The 21,631-nt window shown below is 48.0% G+C and overlaps 2 protein-coding genes across 4 annotated transcripts in view; both read left to right on the top strand.

Annotated features, from left to right (window-relative positions):
- LOC117749642 (rho GTPase-activating protein 21) overlaps nucleotides 1-19,395 on the top strand; it is a 63,540-nt gene extending 44,145 nt beyond the window's left edge. For all 3 annotated transcript variants that reach the window (XM_034560315.1, XM_034560314.1, XM_034560316.1), the window contains 19 exons: nucleotides 432-486; nucleotides 4,003-5,974; nucleotides 8,338-8,487; nucleotides 8,592-8,691; nucleotides 8,808-8,844; nucleotides 9,229-9,351; nucleotides 9,451-9,756; nucleotides 10,298-10,362; nucleotides 10,442-10,572; nucleotides 10,681-10,823; nucleotides 10,958-11,116; nucleotides 11,374-11,452; nucleotides 11,582-11,655; nucleotides 11,805-11,894; nucleotides 11,994-12,119; nucleotides 12,199-12,240; nucleotides 12,692-12,797; nucleotides 15,905-15,936; nucleotides 16,811-19,395. In XM_034560315.1, coding sequence (XP_034416206.1) covers nucleotides 432-486; nucleotides 4,003-5,974; nucleotides 8,338-8,487; nucleotides 8,592-8,691; nucleotides 8,808-8,844; nucleotides 9,229-9,351; nucleotides 9,451-9,756; nucleotides 10,298-10,362; nucleotides 10,442-10,572; nucleotides 10,681-10,823; nucleotides 10,958-11,116; nucleotides 11,374-11,452; nucleotides 11,582-11,655; nucleotides 11,805-11,894; nucleotides 11,994-12,119; nucleotides 12,199-12,240; nucleotides 12,692-12,797; nucleotides 15,905-15,936; nucleotides 16,811-18,388 — 5,368 coding nt within the window. In that variant the 3' untranslated portion in view covers nucleotides 18,389-19,395. The remainder of the gene's footprint in view (nucleotides 1-431; nucleotides 487-4,002; nucleotides 5,975-8,337; nucleotides 8,488-8,591; nucleotides 8,692-8,807; nucleotides 8,845-9,228; nucleotides 9,352-9,450; nucleotides 9,757-10,297; nucleotides 10,363-10,441; nucleotides 10,573-10,680; nucleotides 10,824-10,957; nucleotides 11,117-11,373; nucleotides 11,453-11,581; nucleotides 11,656-11,804; nucleotides 11,895-11,993; nucleotides 12,120-12,198; nucleotides 12,241-12,691; nucleotides 12,798-15,904; nucleotides 15,937-16,810) is intronic.
- Nucleotides 19,396-20,661: 1,266 nt separating this feature from the next.
- Nucleotides 20,662-21,631, top strand: part of LOC117749686 (apolipoprotein D-like) — a 3,364-nt gene continuing 2,394 nt past the window's right edge. The window contains exons 1-3 of the mRNA XM_034560387.1: nucleotides 20,662-20,682; nucleotides 21,411-21,540; nucleotides 21,626-21,631. The exon at nucleotides 21,626-21,631 is cut by the window's right edge and continues 116 nt beyond it. Coding sequence (XP_034416278.1) covers nucleotides 21,418-21,540; nucleotides 21,626-21,631 — 129 coding nt within the window. The 5' untranslated portion in view covers nucleotides 20,662-20,682; nucleotides 21,411-21,417. The remainder of the gene's footprint in view (nucleotides 20,683-21,410; nucleotides 21,541-21,625) is intronic.

Here is a 21,631-nt window from a genome sequence, read left to right as displayed (position 1 = left end):
ACACACACACACACACACACACACACACACACACACACACACACACACACACACACACACACACACACACACACACACACACACACACACACACACACACACACACCCGCGGCCGTTGTGAAAGTTCTTTGGTAAAACCCAGTCGGTACATCCAGAGAGAATAATATTGTTATCACTGACTGGCACGCGTGTAACGTTCATTCATACTTCATTAAACTGCAGCTATTAAAGTTCAGATTTTACAAGTTCAACTTTTTCGACGGTGTCATAACAGTCTCTCTCTCTCTCTCTCTCTCTCTCTCTCTCTCTCTCTCTCTCTCTCTCTCTCTCTCTCTCTCTCTCTCTCTCTCTCTCTCTCTCTCTCTCTCTCTCTCTCTCTCTCTCTCTCTCTCTCTCTCTCACGCCCCTCCTCACCCCTTTCCCTCCATCAGCGATGCCTCACTGGAGCTCTGTGTGATGCCAAAGGATGAGGACATTCTGCAGCTGGTAAGCATTCACCAGTAAATATTGAACGTGTGCTTGAAAATACTCGCAGTTTATATAGCAGAACAATCATGCGTTTTTTATTTTTTATACCAGACCAGTTCCCCTTTTTAAAAAAATGATTTTTTGATCAAGGCTATAGTCTAATAGCAATTCAAATGTATTTTGTTGGACCTGGTCATAATTGGTATGTTGGCTGTATCCATGCTCAGAACATTTTAAAATCACAGGAGAGGAACAAAGTTGAAGTAATGATCCGTGAAAGTCAACCAGTACTTCTGTGCTGTGTCTCTGACTGCAGGTCAGGTTTGTCATATATATATATATCTATATATATATATATATATATATATATATATATATATATATATATATATATATATATAGATTTATATGGTCCATGAGTGCAGGTTTTTGTCTCTGTGCATGATCAATGTTACCAAACCTGGCAACCTGGCCCGTCCTGGTCACAGTTCCATGTGACACTCCCTAAAACCACAACTGCTTTTGAACTTTGGACCGAGTTTGATTAAACATGCCTTCAGGCCTCACGTTAAGCTAAGCTAAACCAGCCTCATTCATCTTCTCCGAAATGTGACTCCGAACTTCCTGCAAAGCGCCGCCCCGCCTCTCGACTCCCGTCTGACTCCCGAAACCGAGAGAGAGAGAGAAAGTGTGAATGCCGTCCACGCTGGAGCGGAGAAGCTCCTGGTGGATCACCATGCAGGACCGTGTAAACCAGCAGGTGGTGACGTCATCGTAAAGATTTGAAACGTGGTCCAAAAGGTTTCCGCCCACTCCCTCATCCTGCCACGGTATCTCCGATCTCCATCGTTAAGAGCGACCCTGGTCTTAACGATGCTCAGTCCGGGCCCTGCAGACGACAGACCAGCGCCACACGTCGTTCACCCCCCGCCCCCCTCCTCCCTGTTTGGGAAGTCCTCTCTCCGGGGCCCCGAGATCCAAGTCGGATCCCACTGTGTTGCTAAATTCCACACATAGCTTGTTAGCTCGGCCGCAGCTCACCAGAAAAGCCACAGAGAGTTGCTTTTGGCGCTTTGCAGTGAGCCTGAACCCTCACAAGGCTGAGGCATTTCAATGAAGCAATTGTCTCTTTGTGCCCATTCAGCGAAAGTTAAAATTCAACGTCAACGAGGGATCGTGTTGCTTTAAAGTTCGTTCGAAAATCTTGGCCGCCACGGTTTTATGGGTTTTAGCTGTTGCGCAAGCTGTTGCTGTTGAAAGTGGAACACAAGATGTGATTCAACTGGCCAACGTTTCTGTTTGTATATGATTTAGTTCTCAGTTGACGTGTATTTGAGAGTCATTATCGCCAAATGTCACAATACACACATTGACACAAAGCTGCTCTGTGCGTCCTTTTTGTCCTTTTTGTCCACTTTGTGCGGGGAGAAGAAATAATTTTGGGGTGAACGGACACGTGGTGGTGTCTGTAGATGTGTCTTGTGTTTTTCAATGTGTTCGTGTTTGTCTGTTGTGTGTTTTCGGAGACATTGAGCCCACTTTGCTACCAGAGGGAGGGCGGTTGCCGTCAGCTGACTGTTGATAGGAGGGAGGGAGGGATGGAGGGAGGGAGGGAAGGAAGGAAGGAATGCTCAAAAGTGAACATATGACAGATAGAGCAGTGTCTAACAGATGAGGGAGAGGATGAAAGAGGCTCGTAGTGTGTGTGTGTGTGTGTGTGTGTGTGTTTTACATTTTTTTTGCGCAAGAGCCACTGAGCAACCAAGAGAGGGGGGGGAGGGGAGGTACCATAGTGAGCAGGTGAGAGTGACAGAGCAAAGGAAAGAAATGCTGAGTATGTGGAGAGAGAGGAAGAGAGAGAGAGAGAGTCGGTTGTGGGCGGAGGAAGAGTGAGGGGGGGGTAAAGGGAGGAAAATAATGGGGATGAAGAGCGATATTCTGAGAAAGACAGCAACATTGCTGAAGTTCACCTCTGTTCTTCCTCTTCCTTCCTCCTCCTCCTCCTCTTCCTCTCCGACTGTGATGCCTGGGCTCGGCCGGTGTATTTTTAGCCCGTTGCTGAAGTCAGAGAAGTTTCCTGTCTCACCTCCAACGACGGCGTCTCGTGTCTTTGTGCTCACCTGTGTACTTCTCTTTACTCCCTTGTTTTCCTGTCTGCTTGCCCTCCTCTAACCTGCGGACGGCAGTTTTCCAGGGATATCACTGCTCTGGTAAGAAAGGGGAGCCTATTCCAACTAACCGCTTTTCCTTTTCAGTTCTCTTTCCGCTCCCGTGACGTGTTCCCAGCGCCTTCGGGACTCGTACCTGCACACGTAGACGCCGGCAAAGCCCTAAAACTCCCAAAGCGTCCCCTCGTTCCAGATACCGTGCAGGTTATTTCTTCTTTCAGGTTGAGGGAAACAAAAACAAATGATCTTACATATATCATATGGCACATCAGCAGACCTCAAACACTTTTTTGCCTATTGAAGGAAATTGGTGTCAATTTAAACTGTATGACTGATGCAAATCCACAGGGAGGCACCGAGCGGCAGATTGACTGCGTACAGTCGTAACCTGACACTTCAGGTAGAGTGCCATCGATTAAAGTCCAACACCACGACTCTCTCTCTCTCTCTCTCTCTCTCTCTCTCTCTCTCTCTCTCTCTCTCTCTCTCTCTCTCTCTCTCTCTCTCTCTCTCTCCCCCTTTTCATTTTTCTTGAGAGCTCGCGCGCTGAAGGGATGAGGAAATGTACCGCGTTCGATATGCAACCGGGACCCCGCGCGGGGTTATAAGTAGCTGCACGTCAGTGGTTTTTTGGTTCAAGTTTGAATGAAGGAGAGCGCCCCCAGTTGCCCCAGTGACTCCAGTGGAGTCGTGGAGCCATGCTGACAGAAGCAGCACATTCTCCAGTACCCCGGCCAGCTTTAGTCCTCACTCCTGGCTCTACGGGGGTTATCTTTCCAGTCTTCTCTCTCTACTCATTTTGCTTTTCTGGCTTTTCTACCCACCTGCCTCCTCCAATTTCACATCTGTTACTTCTCAGGGCCGTTAATTTGTATCATGGCATGCTGTAACATTTGTTTGAGGGGGGGGGGGGGGGTGGGGGGCGCGCTCTGTCTGCTTTGAGCGCGGCCGTTTGCTTTTATTGTCGCAGACGGTCCTGAATCTGTCACTCGTTCCGTGTTCTCGAGGGAATTCGGTGACGGATAATCACATCGGCTCACAGAGACGCTCTTGTCCGTAAATGATGCCGTAAGATACCGTAGCCGTAATGGCAAAGGTAGATGAAGCCATATAGGTGAGATGTGGCAGCAAGTTCATCATCAACACCCCTTCGTATTCTTTTGCATTTGCAGCATATGTTTTTTTAAATTTTATTATTCCCAAAGTAGTTTTTTCGACAGCACTTCCCTGTTCAGTAAACGTCTTCGAGCTAGGTCTAATGTATCCTGTATGTGGTTGGGTGTGATGTTCTCTCGGGGTTTAATGTGATCTATTTATGCTTTCCAACCTCTCAGCAACCAAAGTGACATCCTATAATCTCTTGCAGGCGTATTCCCAGGATGCATATCTCAAAGGAAATGATGCGTACAGCGGAAATGCCCAGAACATCCCCGAGCCCCCTCCCATATGCTACCCTCGGATAGAAGTAAAGGCCGCGGGCATGGCTCAGGCATCGGAGCCCGCCGCAGTCAGTGAGACCCCCCCTGGCCCGGCTCAGGGACCGGGAAGAAGAGGGGGGGCCGTGGAAAAGAGCTACCGGGTTGAAATCCCCGTTCCGCCATCTCCCCCGCCCCAACAGCCGTCGAAGTCTCAGACAGTGGTTTGTGTCTGTAGTGAGACTGTGAGGACAGTGGCTATGCCTCCGGATCCAGTTGATAGGGGGTCCCGGGTGGCCCGGGCTGGACCAAGCCACAGGACAGAGGAAAACCGGTACAGTCCTTCAGCAGATACCGGCTCAGCGAGACCGAGACCTCTTATTCCCTCAGTACCTGGGGGTGCACAGTTGCAGTACCCCTCTTCCCGTCCCACAGAAAGCCCGGTCTACTCCCCCCCTTCATCGAGACCCGGTCCTATCTATCCTGACACATTGTCTCCAGCTGTACGGTCCACCGCCGCCTCACCGGACGCGTTCTCCAGCGCCATCTCACCCAGCGCCAACCACTACTCACCCTCTCCCACGGCCCCCTCCACCTCTCCACACCAGAACATCGACTGGAAAAACTACACCACCTACAAGGACTATATAGACGCCAAGAGGCTGCACACGTATGGTTGCCGCACCATCCAGGAGCGCTTGGACAGCTTGCGTGCGGCTGCCAATTCCAGCTCTGCCTACGCCCAGCAACGCACGCCGACTCCTCCTAGCTCCAGTCAAAGGGGGGCACTGGGCTCCCAGGTCAGACGGAGAAGCACCTCGAATGACCGCGGGGTGGATGCAAGTAGCAAGGTCACTGCGGCGACTCCATTACGTAGCATCTCCCAAGAGAGGCTTGGAGCGGAGAGGACAACACCAAACAGGAACTGGCCCCGGAGTGCGTCCGAGGACGCTCTGCCTTTCTCCAGCCCCGCCGGAGTCCCCGAACCTCGGGCGCGGTCTTGTGACTACCTGGGGAAGCAGCCCGGAGAAGCAGGTGGGTTGGCCGTCTTCGGAGACCGGGTGGTGTTGGAGGACAGGCTGCTGCTGTGTCGGGGAGAGGAAGCCAGAGCTAGCAGGCAGGGAACGGGCCTGAGAGCTTCGCCTCGTCTGAACCGGAGTCTCACTGGACAGGAGGGAGGCGGGCGAGGAGATGGACTATCAAACTCTGCTCCTGTGTTTACTAAATTCACGACGGACTCCGTGCTAACATCAAGGGCCGACGGTGTCATAATGAGACCGTCGCGCCTGCCTGTTAAAAACTCCATCTCAGACCCTTCAACTGCCTTACCCTCCTCTCGACCCACAGACCCTCTCAAAGACCAAAGAGCCAACATGGTGGGCAACCACCTGTCACCGCTGCACCTGCAGCTCAGAGGCCGCGCTGACAGCCTGAAAATGGAGAGCAGGTCGGAGGCCGGGTTGGCCGCCAGGTCCTCCTCTTGCTCTGGTACTTCCTCTAAACTGCCCTTGCAGAGACAACTACAAAGTGTGGTTGTCGCTGCCTCTCCCTCTGCTCCCTCCACCCCTAATGGAGCTGTCACCCAAAAGCCAAAAGCCAGAGGGCTGTCCAGCTCCACCAGCGCCCTTGTACGGACTAACGGCGTAGAAGGACCGGACGCGACAGTCGTCGTCCTGAGAAGGGACAAAACCTCTGGGCCTCCCCACATCCGCCCTCCGTCCTACGTGCTAGCCGTCAATGACAACCAGGGAGGAGGGAGTCACAAGCCCCCGCCATTGGTGAAGGCGGGCTCTGCAGACGGGACGATGTGCTGGACGTCCGACGACGGCTTCAGGGAGACGCATCTGAGAAGGCTCGGAGACGCGCGTCAAAAGTCCGCCTCCAACGACTTGGACGACTCCCTGGATTCAATCCCCTTCATAGGTAAGGCCGCACTCGCCTGCATGCCGCAAAAAAAAAACAACCTCTTCCTGTTGCCGTAGCAACAGCAGTGACAGGGGGGGGTAGTTAAAAAAAAAAGTATGTTTATGCATGACAGCTTGGCAGACTCTTCAGCCCGTGAGAGTTCACACCGCGATGAGCTGACAGCGAATGACGCGAACAATCTGTGACGAATCTTTGACTTCAGACCAAAATGTTGCATCGCGTGCTCGGCCAGACATGTCGATGTGTTATTTTATTATCTAACTCAGGAAATGCTGCAGATGCAAATCAGGAAACTTTAGACTGTTAACATGTGGATGCTTTAGGAAGTTTGGCTTATTTGGTTAAAAGGAACCATATTTTGTGGGGGGGAAAAACAGGATTAAAAAAAAGTGCTATTTTCCACCCTTATGTTCATCGGTTAAGTCCGTTGTGAAATACTATCAGGGGTTTTACATGCAAAGGAGAGTGTGTGTGTGTGTGTGTGTGTGTGTGTGTGTGTGTGTGTTTGTGTGTGTGTGTGTGTGTGCATAAAGCATGTTGGAGACAGGACAAACGGAAGATAAACAGTCTGCTGTTGTCTGCACACAAGATGGAACTGGTGTGTCCTTTTAGTTGCATTAATGTCCCATCTTAACATCCACATTTTAAGATGGCCTATATGGTGTTATAATATCTCCTTGTTTTGTGGATACCAAAAAAAACAACCCGAGGCTCTCTTTCCGCTCCGGGAGTTGATGCACACGGCCGCAAAAAAAAAAAAAAAAAAAAGGCACTGAATATCAAATGTTGGCCATCTTATTTTTTGTTCATTCTACAAGGACATCTTTTGTTATCTTAATGTCATCGTGAATTCACTGCCGATCATCAGAATCAATGGCAGTCTTACAGGAAGCACCCCGTGGTTTGGGGTCGCTCGTTAAGAGTCGAACGCCTCGTTAACTTAGTGTGTAGCAGTGTGTTGAAGGCATAGTGTACATTACCCAAGTTCCAGTCACGGCATCACATAGGTATTTTTATTTTATTGTTTCCTGGGGGGGGGGGGGGGTTTGAACTCGGGGTGACGTGGAGTCAGGTGTGTCACTGTACTGCCGTGACGTATTCAAACCACCTCCTGGCATCCGAGTGGGGGCAGCACACACACACACACACACATTCCCTGAGTCGGCTTGTATTTCCCCCCGTGTTGAAACCCAAGAACATCGTCCTAATGGACTGTGACATAACAGAGAAATAAGAGCATTCCTGCGGCTTCAATTAGACTTCGTAGTACAGTTCCAAACAATAAAAGGGAACAACTGCTGTACGTTTAGGTGTCTGCCAAACATTTAGCACGTGCAACATGTCACGTCCACCCCCACCTAAGCTAAGCTAAGCGTAGCATCTCCTCTAGGTAGCTTCACATTGAACAGAGAAAGAAATGAGTAGTGTTATATGTATACGTCCACAGCCTCTGGACAATAAGATTACTGGGTTACAGGTCCACAAACAAGTGATTAAAGGAATGTGCCAGGTCTGCAGCGTCATGGGAGACGTCTTCGAGGCTTTAAGGTTTTTTGTTGTTGTTTTTCTTTACTTGTAATTCGACGAACACACGAAGCGCTCGACCTCCTTCTGAAAAAGAGGGTTTCACCTCCCTGCGTGACGCTGATATGATTCATCGTCTCCTCATTTGCTTTTAGGGCTCGCCGTCCGGCCGATATCAGACGCCACCGCGTGTTCGCTTGAAAGGGAAGGCGTGCTCCCGGCTTATCGGGGACACCTCGATGTTTTCTTATTTCAAGTGATAGCGGAGATGAACTAGACTTTGTTTTTTGAGGGGATTTTATGTGCCAAATTATATATTTTTTATATGTTTTTTTTTTTATTCATGCCAGCGTCGTCTAGAGGAGGAATAATAAAGAGCATGCCACAACAGTTGGAAAGATTACACAGTAGATCTCAACGTCGTTGAGGTTATTTTGCATCTAACAGACACGCTAACGTCGTTAGCTAGATAACGACATGCCTCTGGCTTCAGTGACTGCTGTTGGTAGGAAGCGATTTAGCAGATAAATACTCTAATCCATCCTTTACACTTTTTCTTTTTCTTTTTTCATTCGTTATTTAATTTACATTCATCACAGTCGACCGCTAAAATATTGCTTCACTGGACAATTTGCTAATATAATATATAGATTCGGTAAATAACCCTGGTCCCTCGACATGGACACTAATGATCACGACCTAATATCATATTACATATTACAATGGGAGCAACCATCATTCCGACTTTGTTTCCGACATGTCGTGTTTCCCGATCATCCAGACGTTGAATGCCGTTAATAATTCCTCTCTCTCTCTCTCTCTCTCTCCGCCCTCAGATGAACCATCGAGTCCCGGCACCGACCAGGACAGCGCTCACGTCCCGGCCTCCGCCGTCATATCGGGAACGCCCGTCATCATCACCACCGTGCCGCCAAGCCCCGCCTCTCTGTCCCCTCTCATCCGACGCCACATGTCACATGACCAAGGTGTGCGACCACGTCGAGGAGGAAGGATCGGGCCCTCGACAGCTGGTCACCAATCGTTGTGTTTTTAACCCTCTCTCTCTCTCTCTCTCTCTCTCTCTTCATAGATTCTCTCCGTCTCACCATTATTGAGTCAGATTCTGGTAAAACGGAGCGGTCCAAGTCGTATGACGAAGGTCTGGATAACTACCGGGGAGAGGTCATCGGGTGAGTTATTACACAACGTCGTCGTCGCAGATGAGGATAAAGAAAAAACAAACTCCCGTTCTATTACATTTTGATGAGGAAGACGTTCAAATCCGCTCTTCCTTTTCCCCTTTCAGGAGGTCTTTAATACCGGGCCTGAAGAGTCTGAGGAAGGTGAGTTCAATCCCTTCATTTCTTTATCAAGTTTGTTCACGTGTCACATGACCGGCACATCCTGCTGCTTTATCAGCTCGTTAGTTCACACCCAGAAGATAAAAACGTCTCCCCTTGAAATGTAAATATGTGATGCAAAGATAGAGGCAGGTGTGAAGGCAACATCAGCCATTTATTATAAATAATAAAGTGTTTTTCTACGTATTTATTGTTTCTCTGTATTGCATCTGTGCGCCCTGTGTATATATATCCTTACATGGGATGCTAAAGATCACTGTGCCATCCTAAAACTCTCTCTCTCTCTCTCCATATTTTAATTTCTCCAACGAAACACTCCACCCGTTTGTTCTTTTAGCCTCACGTTTATTGTCTCGTCCGTCACAGGCGGTGGTGGACCGGTCCTCCGAAGATTCGGGGTCCAGGAGGGATTCTTCATCGGACGTCTTCTGCGACGCCACCAAGGAGGGACTGCTGCACTTCAAGCAGCTGAACACGGACAAGAGCAAGGTACACAGGAAGTACACTGTGTTAAAATGTCAACAACAACAGACGCATTACACGTACACACTCTTTTAAAACTCGCGACCTTCTCGTGACCTTCCGCAGCGCGTCGGTGGAGGAGGAGGCATGCGCCCGTGGAAGCAGATGTACGGCGTGTTGAGGGGCCGCTACCTCTGCCTGTACAAAGACAGAAAGGAAGGGCAGGCCCACGCCAACTGCCAGGCGGTGGACGAGCCGCTGCCCATCAGCATCAAGGCGTGTCTGATCGACATCTCGTACAGCGACACCAAGCGCAAGAACGTGCTGCGGCTGACCACGTCGGACTGCGAGTTCCTGTTCCAGGCCGAGGACCGGGAGGACATGCTGGCCTGGATCCGGGTCATTCAGGAGAACAGCAACCTGGACGAGGAGGTGAGGAGTCAGGAGTGTTTTATGCATGAGCATCGTGCTGCGACTAATATTTGTACCCGCCTGCCATCGGGACTTGCAGATGAAAAGCAATATATATGTTTGTTTTTTTGTGTCACATACACAGTGGTTTCAGTAATAACTATATTAATACCTGCCTCTATGTCACGATGCAGGCAGGTGTTTCATAAGCATTAATTCATGTGAATTAATTTGCCTTGAGCACGGCAACTTTCACTTCATACTTTAGATACACTTTATTTTTACATTTTCATTTCCTTTAAAATTCTTTTTATTTTATCGTATATTTGTAAACATGTTTTGCTGCTGCGTCAAGAAATATCGCCCGCCGGGGGTGAAGAAAGTAATATCTTATCTTATCAACTGTTTTTCCGACAATGTGTAGAAGTGGTTTAAAGAAAATTACATAAAGTATAAAGACGGACATGTCTATAAATATCATGTCAAATCAATTAAAATGTCCATATTGCACCTGATCACCTATTGTGTCCCGATCCCTCTTTCCTCCTTTCTTGTTGTTTAGAACGCGGCCTTCACCAGCCATGACCTCATCAGCAGGAAGATCAAGGAGTACAACACCTTGATGAGGTGAGGGGCAACGAGAGAAACAAAGGGGGGGGGGGATGAACCGCTTGTGAAGCTCACTCTGTGTTCACGTCTCTCGCAGCCCGACGGGCAGCAAGACGGAGCCGTCGCCCAAATCCTCCCGCATCCGACTGCTGGGAGGGAAAGGAGAGCCCAGAGCATCGAGTCCGCTCACACCCAAACCCGAGCAGGAGAGGAAGAACACGCACAAAGGTAGAGGAGCATCCCCCCCCCCCCATTTGTAATTTTAAACTCAGGATAACGCGCGTCCATCGCGTCCGTTGCACTCGTGGTGTTGTAACGCCGCTCCGCTGCTTGCAGATGACACCAGCCCCCCCAAGGACAAAGGGATGTGGAGGAAGGGCCTCCCGGGCCTGATGAGGAAACCTTTCGAGAGGAAGCCGTCCCCCGGGGTCACGTTCGGAGTGAGGCTGGACGACTGTCCTCCTGCACACACCAACAAGGTCCGTGTCGTTTGAGGGCTTTTATGGATGTTACCGTTTCGATAAGTTCATCTGATTATGATCTCCGTTTCTCCTCACATTATTAATAATAATAATAATAATAATATAATCCACCGCATGCCTCTGTTTTCTAGTTCGTGCCCCTGATCGTGGAGGTGTGTTGTAAGCTGGTGGAGGACCGGGGGTTGGAGTACACGGGCATCTACCGAGTCCCCGGGAACAACGCCGCCATCTCCAACATGCAGGAGGAGCTCAATAACAAGGGCATGAACGATATCGATATCCAGGACGACGTGAGTGTCCATCAAAGTCTCCTCGGAGCTCCACGTTCTCCGGCGATGCCCCTTAGTGTGTCTTTTATTAAAGCTGCAGTGTTATGCAACTGTTGATGCATGATGTTGTCACTTCATTATTTGAGATGATATTTAGGACCTTTTTTTTTCAAAGCAGAATTTTCTAGATTGTCAACATCTAGAAACAAACAATTTAAAAAAAAAAAAATTTTTAAATAAACTTTCTCTATTAATGCATAACTTCTATTCTATGACAGAAATGGAGGGACCTCAACGTGATCAGCAGTCTACTCAAGTCCTTCTTCCGTAAACTTCCAGAGCCGCTGTTCACCAATGGTAAGCCGCAAAGGCTGTGCCTGCCACCTAGTGGCCAAGGATGAGAACTGCCGCGCTAAAAATTGAGAAAAAAAAAAGAAATATTGTCTGTATTTACCGCCAGTCTAATTTTTTGTTTTCTGCCTGCAGACAGGTACGCAGATTTTATAGACGGCAACAGAACACAGGACCCAGTGGAGAGACTCAAAGTGCTCAAGAGGCTGGTGAGTCGACTCATTTCATCCCTAACTTAGTTAAATCCTTTATTTATTTACTTGGTTGCAAAGTAGTTGGGTTTTTATTCGTACAACCTGTTCACACTTCAGATAGAATAGAAGAAACCAAACTCGATGCCCTCTCTTTCTGCCTCCAGCTTCACGAGTTGCCCGATCATCATTACGAAACCCTCAAGTTCCTCTCGGCTCATCTCAAAACCGTGGCCGACAACTCGGAGAAGAACAAGGTGTGTAGCGGCGCACGCTTCCGTCTTTCGTTGCGTTTGGATTTATGGGAGAAGTCTAAAAAAAAAAAGGTGAACGTCTTCTTCTTCTCGTTCTGCCAGATGGAACCGAGGAACCTGGCCATCGTGTTCGGCCCCACTCTGGTGCGCACCACCGAGGACAACATGACCCACATGGTGACCCACATGCCGGACCAGTACAGGATCGTGGAGGCCCTCATTCAGAATGTGAGCCACAGATCTTTTTACTTTTTTACTAAAGATATCACACAGAACAAAATGTAACGCCGTTCGTCTTTTCCTCCAGTACGAGTGGTTCTTCACCGACGATGGGACCGGAGATCCAGTGGTGAGTACAGCGCTCCCCAGACTTTGAGTTAATTAACTTTAACAGTTCAATTTAATTCAAAACTATTCCTTCGTCCATAAAAGGGACAATTTTTTGTGCGCAAAATTACATTTCTGCTATTTTCTCGCATTACAAGCTGCAATGGAAATTGATTTTATGAGATTTTTAGTACATTTGACTGCAAGCACATGAAGATATTCCCCCCCCCCAAAAAAATAAACGACAAGATGACAGAAAGGAGTTGAAAGAAACCAGATTAAACAACAGCGGCACGTCATGTCAAACAATGCGTGTGCATTCATCAGCGTGAAGACCTTTATGAACGTCTCTTTTTCTGCAGCTGTTCACCATCAAACCAATCTCTCTCTCTTTTTTTCCTCACTACCGAGGATGTAAAAGCGATTTAGAACTTCTCTAAAACGTCCTCCTGACCTTCATTTGTTCCCGTCAGACCATCTCGCGGCAGGAGAGCGCGGTGGAGTCCCAGCCCGTGCCCAACATCGACCACCTGCTCACCAACATCGGCCGCACGGCCACCTCGCAGGGTGAAGTATCAGGTAACACGCCGCCTCCCGCACAGCAGCAACTCCTCGGTGGGTTCACCTTTCTTTCCCCTCTCTCTCTCTCTCTCTCTCTCTCTCTGCCGAGCGCCCGGTAACACATGTTGATGATAACGCTACTTCCTCACCTTTTTGTGTTGCTTCTTTTGGGCCAGTTGCCACTAGATGCAAATGTCTTCGGCTAACCGCGAGTCCAAATGCCTGCGTGGGTTTCAGTGGGCAATTTTATTTGCATCGCATCGAGTAGAAAGGATGCAATGAATTGTCTCGCTTCTCCATTTGCTTTCAGAGGTTTTCTGATATATTTAGATGTCCTTTTCCTTTATATTTTCCTCCTTTTTAATTCCTTCTACCCTTTTAATAGCTCGTTTTAGACAAACTCCACACCGGGGCTGTGTTCCCTCCCTCCCCTTGCACTAACAAGGCATGTTGTTTCTCACGTCAGAAGTAGATGTTTTTACAGTGAAAGGCGACCTCTGATTCCTCTGTCTCTAGTGAAGCTCTGTCGGGTGTCCTAAAGGCTTTCCCAGCATTCACACATACTGATCTTGACACAGGCCAAGTGGGAGGAGTCTATCACACCGTGATGACACTGATGGACTCTATAATGTCCGTGATGGACAGCTGGAACTGTAGGAAGAAGGAGGATTGTTGCCCCCAGTGTAGCTGCCTAATCTGCAGGAACCCGCAGTTCTTTTAAAAGAGCACGAGCAGCCAAAGAGAGAGAAAGAAAACAACAACGAGGACAACGACGACGATCCCAAAAAAAAAAAAAAAGCATAAAAAGAAAGAAACCGTGACGGGAAAAGGTGGTGGGGGAAGCGCCGCGTCTCCACGGTACTGTGCAGGTGTTGTGGGTTGTCTGTCAGAGTGAACACGGGCCGGTGCTACTGTCTCAAAGGCTTTCCGCTGTCTCTCCTCACTGTCTCGCAAGCCAGCCATCAGGAGACTGAGCATGGTATGGTTCCTACGTCGCCAGTCGGTGTGCGCCTGCGTATCGTGCCGTCATCTGTATTGCAAGGGGTGTGCACAGGGGGGCTCGGCTATGTCACACACACTATAACACAGGCTAAATTTTAGGTAGAAGGACGATGATGTAAGTAGATGTGAGGACTGATTATAGGTTTCCCCTCCGCTGACACGCTCTCTCATTTAGCTAGCCCCTCTTCTCTTATAGCTAGCCCCTCTTCTCATGTAGCTAGCCCTTTTTTCATATAGCTAGCCCCTCTTCTCATTTAGCTAGCCCCTCTTCTCTTATAGCTAGCCCCTCTTCTCATGTAGCTATCCTCTTCTCATGTAGTGTCCCCTCTTCTCATTTAGCTAGCCCCTCTTCTCATTTAGCTAACCTCTCTTCTCATTTAGCTAGCCCCTCTTCTCATTTAACTAACCCCTCTTCTCATATAGCTAACCCCTCTTCTCATGTAGCTAGCCCCTCTTCTCATTTATCTAGCCCCACTTCTCATTTAGCTAGCCCCTCTTCTCATTTAACTAGCCCCTCTTCTCATTTAGCTAACCCCTCTTCTCATGTAGCTAGCCCCTCTTCTCATTTATCTAGCCCCACTTCTCATTTAGCTAGCCCCTCTTCTCATTTAACTAACCCCTCTTCTCATGTAGCTAGCCCCTCTTCTCATTTAGCTAGCCCCACTTCTCATTTAGCTAGCCCCTCTTCTCATGTAGCTAGCCCCTCTTCTCATTTAGCTAACCCCTCTTCTCATGTAGTGTCCTCTCTTCTCATTTAGCTAGCCCCTCTTCTCATTTAGCTAGCCCCACTTCTCATTTAGCTAGCCCCTCTTCTCATGTAGCTAGCCCCTCTTCTCATTTAGCTAACCCCTCTTCTCATGTAGCTAGCCCCTCTTCTCATTTAGCTAACCCCTCTTCTCATGTAGCTAGCCCCACTTCTCATTTAGCTAGCCCCTCTTCTCATTTAGTGTCCTCTCTTCTCATTTAGTGTCCTCTCTTCTCATGTAGCTAGCCCCTCTGTGACACCCCTGTCACTTCTCTGGTTTCTTTCTGGTGTTTTTTTTTGGTTATTTCTGCCATAGCCGCCTCCGTTGTCACCACGTCACTACGTCACTACGTCTCTATGTCACCATGTCACCACGTAACCACGTTACCATGTCACTATGTCACCATCTAACCACGTAACCACGTTACCATGTCACTATGTCACCATCTAACCACGTAACCATGGCTATAAAAAGCATCGTAGCCTGTCTGTGCGGTCAAACCTCATTCTTATCAACCAACATGGTGTGTGCTATATCAGAAAGTTACGGACCTACGGCAAAGTTTTGTCAATTATAGACTATTTTAAATTAAGTTGTCGCATAACCGGTTGCTTGTGATTAAACCAGCGGCTCCCGACCTCCGCGAGAACTTTTGTGTTTACTCTTAGACTCTTCTCTAATCTTAGTTAGCGCTATACGAAAATAATTGTAATACTATTAGTTCTGTAAAATACATTATCACAAAGCTGAAGAGTTTCCATCTCAGAGAACAGGCTGAGCGTAGATATTTATTTAAATTAGGAACCACTGGTTTACACCGCAGGTAACGTTTGAGAACTGTGGCTTCTCATTTTGATTCAAGAAAAGAAAAATGGGAAAACTAAGTATTGAACAATTTAAAACAACACCCAGCCTTTTCTATTTGTAGATGTATATCAATAAAGGCTCCGATAGGGTTCCCGTCTGCGTGCCTGGAGGTCCCTCCTCACCATCCTTGTGTCGCATGGCTCATCATCAGCCTCGCTGTGCAGCTGCTGCTCAAACGCACTGAAGTTGCACTCAGCGTCACTCAGAAGCTCTGAGGAGAAGGTCAGAACATTCCTGGCTCGGCTCGGCCCGGCTCGGTCTGCGGCAGCGTGGACGTGCGACCTGAGTGCAACGCGGCGCTCGTCCATCTCGGTGTGACGCATGCCCTGTTGTCTGCTCGTGGATGTGCTCGCTCGTCTTGTCCCTCTCCTCATCAACATTGTTCTATTCTTCCTTTTTTTTCTTCTTCCCCTTCCCCCGTTGTGTTTTCCCATGGTGCACCTCACCGACGTGTCCGCCCCGCTCAGTGAAATCATCTAACGTGTCCCTCTCTTCTCTCCTCACCCACAGATTCACAGACTAGTGACTCAGCTAAATCAAAGGTGAGTGTGTGAGTGTGTGTGTGTGTGTGTGTGTGTGTGTGTGTGTGTGTGTGTGTGTGTGTGTGTGTGTGAGTGTGAGTGTGTGCGCCCAGCGTTAACCCTCTCAGGCCTCTGGTAGTGAAGGAGGAAAGGAGGTAGGTGACGAGCAGGAGGGAACCGCCACATCAACGCTTCACCAACATCACACAAAAATAAATCTCCCCTCTTTTGGTGTAGCTTTCTGTGTTCACCCTGATAGAATGGAATAAAGATTAATTTGTGTGTATATATATATATATATATATAATCACAGAAAAGAGGCTTTTAATGAATAAATAGTCCCAATGAAACCTGTTCAGCTCTTACAAGGACACAATCATGTGTATTCACGTTCATGGTATCAGGGTAGAATCACAGATGGATATCTGAAAAAAAATTAGACAAATAAAACCACATTTTCTGCATGTGTAGATACCACAAGGGCTGAACCGACCCTTTTAATCTGTCCAGTGAGCCACGCCCTCTTTTCTGCTTCACATTGCACTCGTGCAGTTTCTCCTTACGAGATAGAAAAAAGAAAAAAAAGTGTCATGAGCAAAAAGCGAGTGCCTTCCATCGCGCCCTGCTGCTGTGCGGATGCTTCACTTCACGCTGCGCCGCTCTGCTTTCTCCTGCTTCTGCCGGCATGGAAACATGACTGTATGTTGATGACGCCTGTTAATGTTCCTCTCTCTGTCCACCTCTCTGGTTTGTGGCGCTTCACGGGAGCAGGTGGAGTACAGGTTTACGTTTCCAGGCAGGGGGGGGGGGAGGGGTTATTGTTCTCTTTAATGTGCTCCTTCCTCGTGTTCCTCAGCATCTAAAATACTCATTTTGGCTTCCTCCTCCTCCGCAGGGTTCCTGGGGCTCGGGGAAGGACCGAGAGCTGCTAGTCTCCTCCATCTTTGCTGCCGCCAGCCGCAAAAGAAAGAAGTCAAAGGAGAAGCCGCAGCCCAGCAGCTCAGATGACGACCTGGAGGCCGCGTTCCCAAAGAAGGAAAACCCCGGCCAGAAGCCGAACCACCACGGCCTCCAGACCGAGGCCCGGAGCGAGGCCCGTCCCGGCCTCAACGTCAAGCAGCCGGCGGAGGAGAGGAAGGAGAACGGGAGGGCTGTGGAGGTCAAGAGAGAGCACAGGAACTCCTCATTCCTGAAGGAGACCACGTCCTCGCCTCCCACCTCCCCGAACCCAAATGTCTCCGTCTACCAAACCGAGGCGAGACCCTCTTTGTCGGACCCCCCGTCCCAGCTCGACGAGAACACCTCTGACCTCGGGACCATGAGCTCCGGGGCGTCGGTGTCCAGGTCGAGACCGAAGAAGTGGACCGGCGCGACCCCCGACCTTCCCGCGGGAGCGTGCGGCGGACAGGCGGCGGGTCCGGGGGCGTCCGCCGGCGCGGAGGTGAGCTCCATCACCTCGGACTACTCCACCACCTCCTCCATCACGTTCCTGACCGGAGCGGAGTCCAGCGCTCTCAGTCCGGAGCTGCAAGGCGGGGAGGAGGCGGACGACGAGCGCAGCGAGCTCATCAGCGAGGGCCGGCCCATGGAGACGGACAGCGAGAGCGACTTCCCGGTGTTCGCCCCGGGCGGCGGCAGCAGCCAGTCGACCCCCTGCCCGGACAGTCGGGACAAGGCGGAGCTCAGAGGAGGCGGAGCGACCGAGGGCGGCGCCGCGGCGAAGCTGGAGGCGCGCCGCCTTTTCCCGACGCACCGGATGATCGAGTGCGACACGCTCTCCAGAAGGTGGTCCCTCAGGCAGAAGACCGACAGCGAGTCGTCGGTGGAGGGCGCCGCCGGCAGCTCGGAGCGCAGCGAGGGCAGAGCCGAGTCCTCCACGCGGCTCTCCCGGGTCCTGGAGGTGATGAAGAAAGGCCGGTCCACGAGCAGCCTCAGCTCGTCCTCGCGCAGCGAGTCGGAGCGTCCCGAGCCCGCCTGGCACCTCAAGATCACGGAGCGGCTCAAGTTCAAGCTGCGCTCCTCCGCCGACGACATGTTCGCCCAGAAGAGCCGCGGGAGGAAGAAGAACATCCGCCGCAGGCACACCATGGGCGGGCAGAGGGACTTCGCCGAGCTGGCGGTCATCAACGACTGGCGGGAGCAAGGCGGCGTGGACCAGACCGCCGAGCTGTCGGCTCTGGACCGCCTGAAGCCCCGGTGCTCCTCCCAGGACTTCTCCATCCGGGACTGGATCACGAGGGAGCGGCGCAGGGGCTCCGACTCCAGCGCGGAGGTCGCGCCGAGAGCCGTCCCCAAGGAGGATCAACCCGTGGCTCCCGAGAGACCGCCTTCTCCCGCGTCTCCGGTCGCGCCGGAGCAAGTCAACGGCGGAGCGCCGCAAGGCAAAAGCAACAAAGCCGGCCTGCCGGACGCTCACCCCCACAAACTGTCCGGGGTGCACGTGGTCCGCTCACGGTTCTACCAGTATCTGTGAACGAAGAGGCGGTTCTGGTTCCAGAGGACCTTTTTGTGTTTTTTTTATTTTTTTATTTTTTTTTTTTTAAAGGAACGAATGCGTAAATGTACGAATGTGGATATTTTAGCGAAGGTCACTGCACAATATTTTTTCTACAAAGTATACTTTATGTATCTACTGTACATACCATGTACAGGCTCGTGTGATTGTTACTGGAATCGTGCTGAAGAGATGTTGACGTGTGTGCGACTTCCATACTGGAACTTCCTCCTGCAGCATCGAACCCGCGGGACGCTGAACGTTAACGGGACAGAAATGAGCTTTGTGGATTGTTAATGAAACTTTACTATTACTGAACGCAGGAGGAAGCTTCTTTTCTTTTTAAAGGATTCAGCTCTTCCTCTTATAAGCGGTATGAAGAATGTATTACTCTCTTGGACTAACACTAGTTGCTTGTGACGATATTGTCAAAAAACAATATGTATTTTTTTCGCCTGTACTTGAAGTATGTGGATGTAACTGAGGGCTGCTTTCTGAGCTGCGTGCTGTGGGAAGTTTGATTTTTTCACAGCACAGTCATAACAGACAGATATTAGCTTGATGGATTATTATAGTTTTTATCAAATAACGACTGAAAAAAACAAACACACATTAAAAAAATAAATTTAAAAAAAACAGTAATGAAAATGCTGATACTAGAGTATTTAATGCTTGGTACGGTTGTTTTTATTTCAAAAACTTTGTCCAGTTATACACATTTTGTTTTAAAAAAAAAAGAATTAAGTGCCTCTTTTTTTCCCCTCTTTTTTTTTAAGACTGTTTTTACCAGAATATGCGTTCACGTCGACATCGGAGCATTCAAATGTATCTTTTTATTGTCAATGCAGTGAAATGGGCGCTCAGAACCCGGCAGAGGAAACACACCGACGGCATCTTTACATCTTTACATCTTTACGGCTGCATGAGACAATGTTTCCTGGACAGTGAACATCTGGCCTGTGTGCAGCAGAACAAGGTGCAGCAAACACTGGAAATAAATCATCTTTATTAAGCTCGTGTGTTTTGGTCTGCTTCACTTCTCGATGCCAGGACGTGCACGTTGTGATGTAATTTAATAAAACAACCGCTGAAGAAATGCAGTTTAATAATAATAGTGTAGAGGAAGATGAGGCACTTTGTTTTTGACTGTTCCGTTAAACCTTTTCACATTATATCCTTTGACCTTTTGACCTTTTGATTTTTTACGACATCTCTACATTTTTCCGACGCGCTGGACTATTTTTTTGACAAATTATACAATTAATTTGTTTTAACAATTTCCCCTAGTGTGACTTTTTTTATAACATTGTGAACATACCATACTTTGACTTTTTTATGACATACTTTATATAAACCTTTATTTAACTCCTTTTTTACTATTTTATCTCCTGAAGCCGACAAACATTTTTTTTATATGAGGTCATTTCTTTGACTTTGTTACAATTATTAAATGACACAATAAACTAACTTTCTTATGACATATATATATATATATTATATATATATTATTTATACATAATATATATTTATATAATATATATATATTATATATATGACGTATATTATGAAACTATGATATAAAGTTACTACTGTATGTGTATTCTATTGGTTGGCACCATCTGGTGGTTGCAACAAGAATTACACACTGGTCAAAAGCAATGTAGGCCGAGCCCCTTATAATAAAAATAATAATAATAATATATTATTATTATTATTTTAAGATATAATCAGAGCAAAAAAATAAAATAGTTTTACAGAGACTAAAATGCACCAATTAAATACAGTTAGAAACATTAAAACTAACAAACAAATAAAACATCACATTGTCACATCGGCCGACATTAAAACAACATTTTAATGAATAATCTAAAAGTTGGTACGAACACAAAGAATCCTGATTGTGATTTTGAGAGAAATGAAAAATATGTAAATCTTAAAACTTTTTGTTTAGATCGAGCTCCATAATAATCAATAATAACGAAGCAGTGGAAAAAAAGAGCGTGCTTGACAATAAAAACTCAAATATTTACCCCGTTTCCCACAGTGTGCATGTTCACAACGTGGGAATGTGCACATGACGACAACGGAGTGAAACGAGCCGCCTCGTGCTGCCTGACGTAACTCACTCCCCTTGTGTGTCTGGAGAGCTCGAGGCAGCTTCTGTATTCATGAGCAGCTGCCGACTCCACCAGACCTCCACCTGACCTCCACCAGACCTCCACCAGACCTACACCAGACCTACACCAGACGGCTTCAGCCCTCACACACCTGAGGTAAGAACGTCGCCTGAATGTTATTATAAAAAGATAAAGGTTTTAATTCATTTGTTATTGTTCTGCAGTATTCATAAAATTGTTTTCCACTCCTAAATTATATTATAAAATGTCTGTTTTCTTCCTATGGAGCAAATTGTGACTAAAATCTAATTGTTATTGCGTAACCTTGTTGAAAGGAACTATCGCATGAGCCCGTACGAAGCTTTAGTTGTTACGTGAAAACCAGAAGAACCGGTCGGATGTTTAGTAAAGAGACAAAAGAGAAGAAGAGACTCTCAGCTGCGGCACCGGAGAGATCAAAACCATCAAATCCTTTTCCACCTTTTTACATTTCTATGGAGAACAATAGAAGGAGAAATGTTGTGGGACGATATGGGCGTTCAGGTCAAAGGTCAAACTTTCTGATAGCTTGCAGATATCATTTTGACATTAGTCCTAAAACAAAAAATGCAAATTAAACCATATAAACTTGAACTTTACTTGACCACACCCGTCTGAATTAGCATCACATGCTCCTTCACAAAGTTACGTTACACAACTTACTTTCCAGGAAAGATATTACACTTTAATTACATTCTTGATATACATATTGACAATGTAATTAAAGTGTAATATTTTTACATTTATTTGATAACTTTACAGATTTACACAAAATCTACTCAACAAATACATTATAATATTATACGTATAATATATTATATATGTTAAAACTTTTGCACCTTTAGGAGAAACATGTCTGCCTCCTCCTCCTCCTCCCTCCTCCTCCTCCTGCTGCTCCCTCTGGTGGTGGCCCAGACTTATTATTGGGGTCCCTGTCCGACCCCCCAGGTGCAGCCCAACTTCACCCTCCTACAGGTAAACACACTCACGACACCCCTTCATTCGTACGCTCGATATGCCCCCGAGCCGCACGGACCTCGTGACCCCTCTCCGTCCACAGTACCAG

The sequence above is a fragment of the Cyclopterus lumpus genome, chromosome 20, assembly GCF_009769545.1.
Source record: "Cyclopterus lumpus isolate fCycLum1 chromosome 20, fCycLum1.pri, whole genome shotgun sequence".
NCBI classification, from domain to species: domain Eukaryota; kingdom Metazoa; phylum Chordata; class Actinopteri; order Perciformes; family Cyclopteridae; genus Cyclopterus; species Cyclopterus lumpus.
This window is presented reverse-complemented; position numbering and strand designations above follow the sequence as displayed.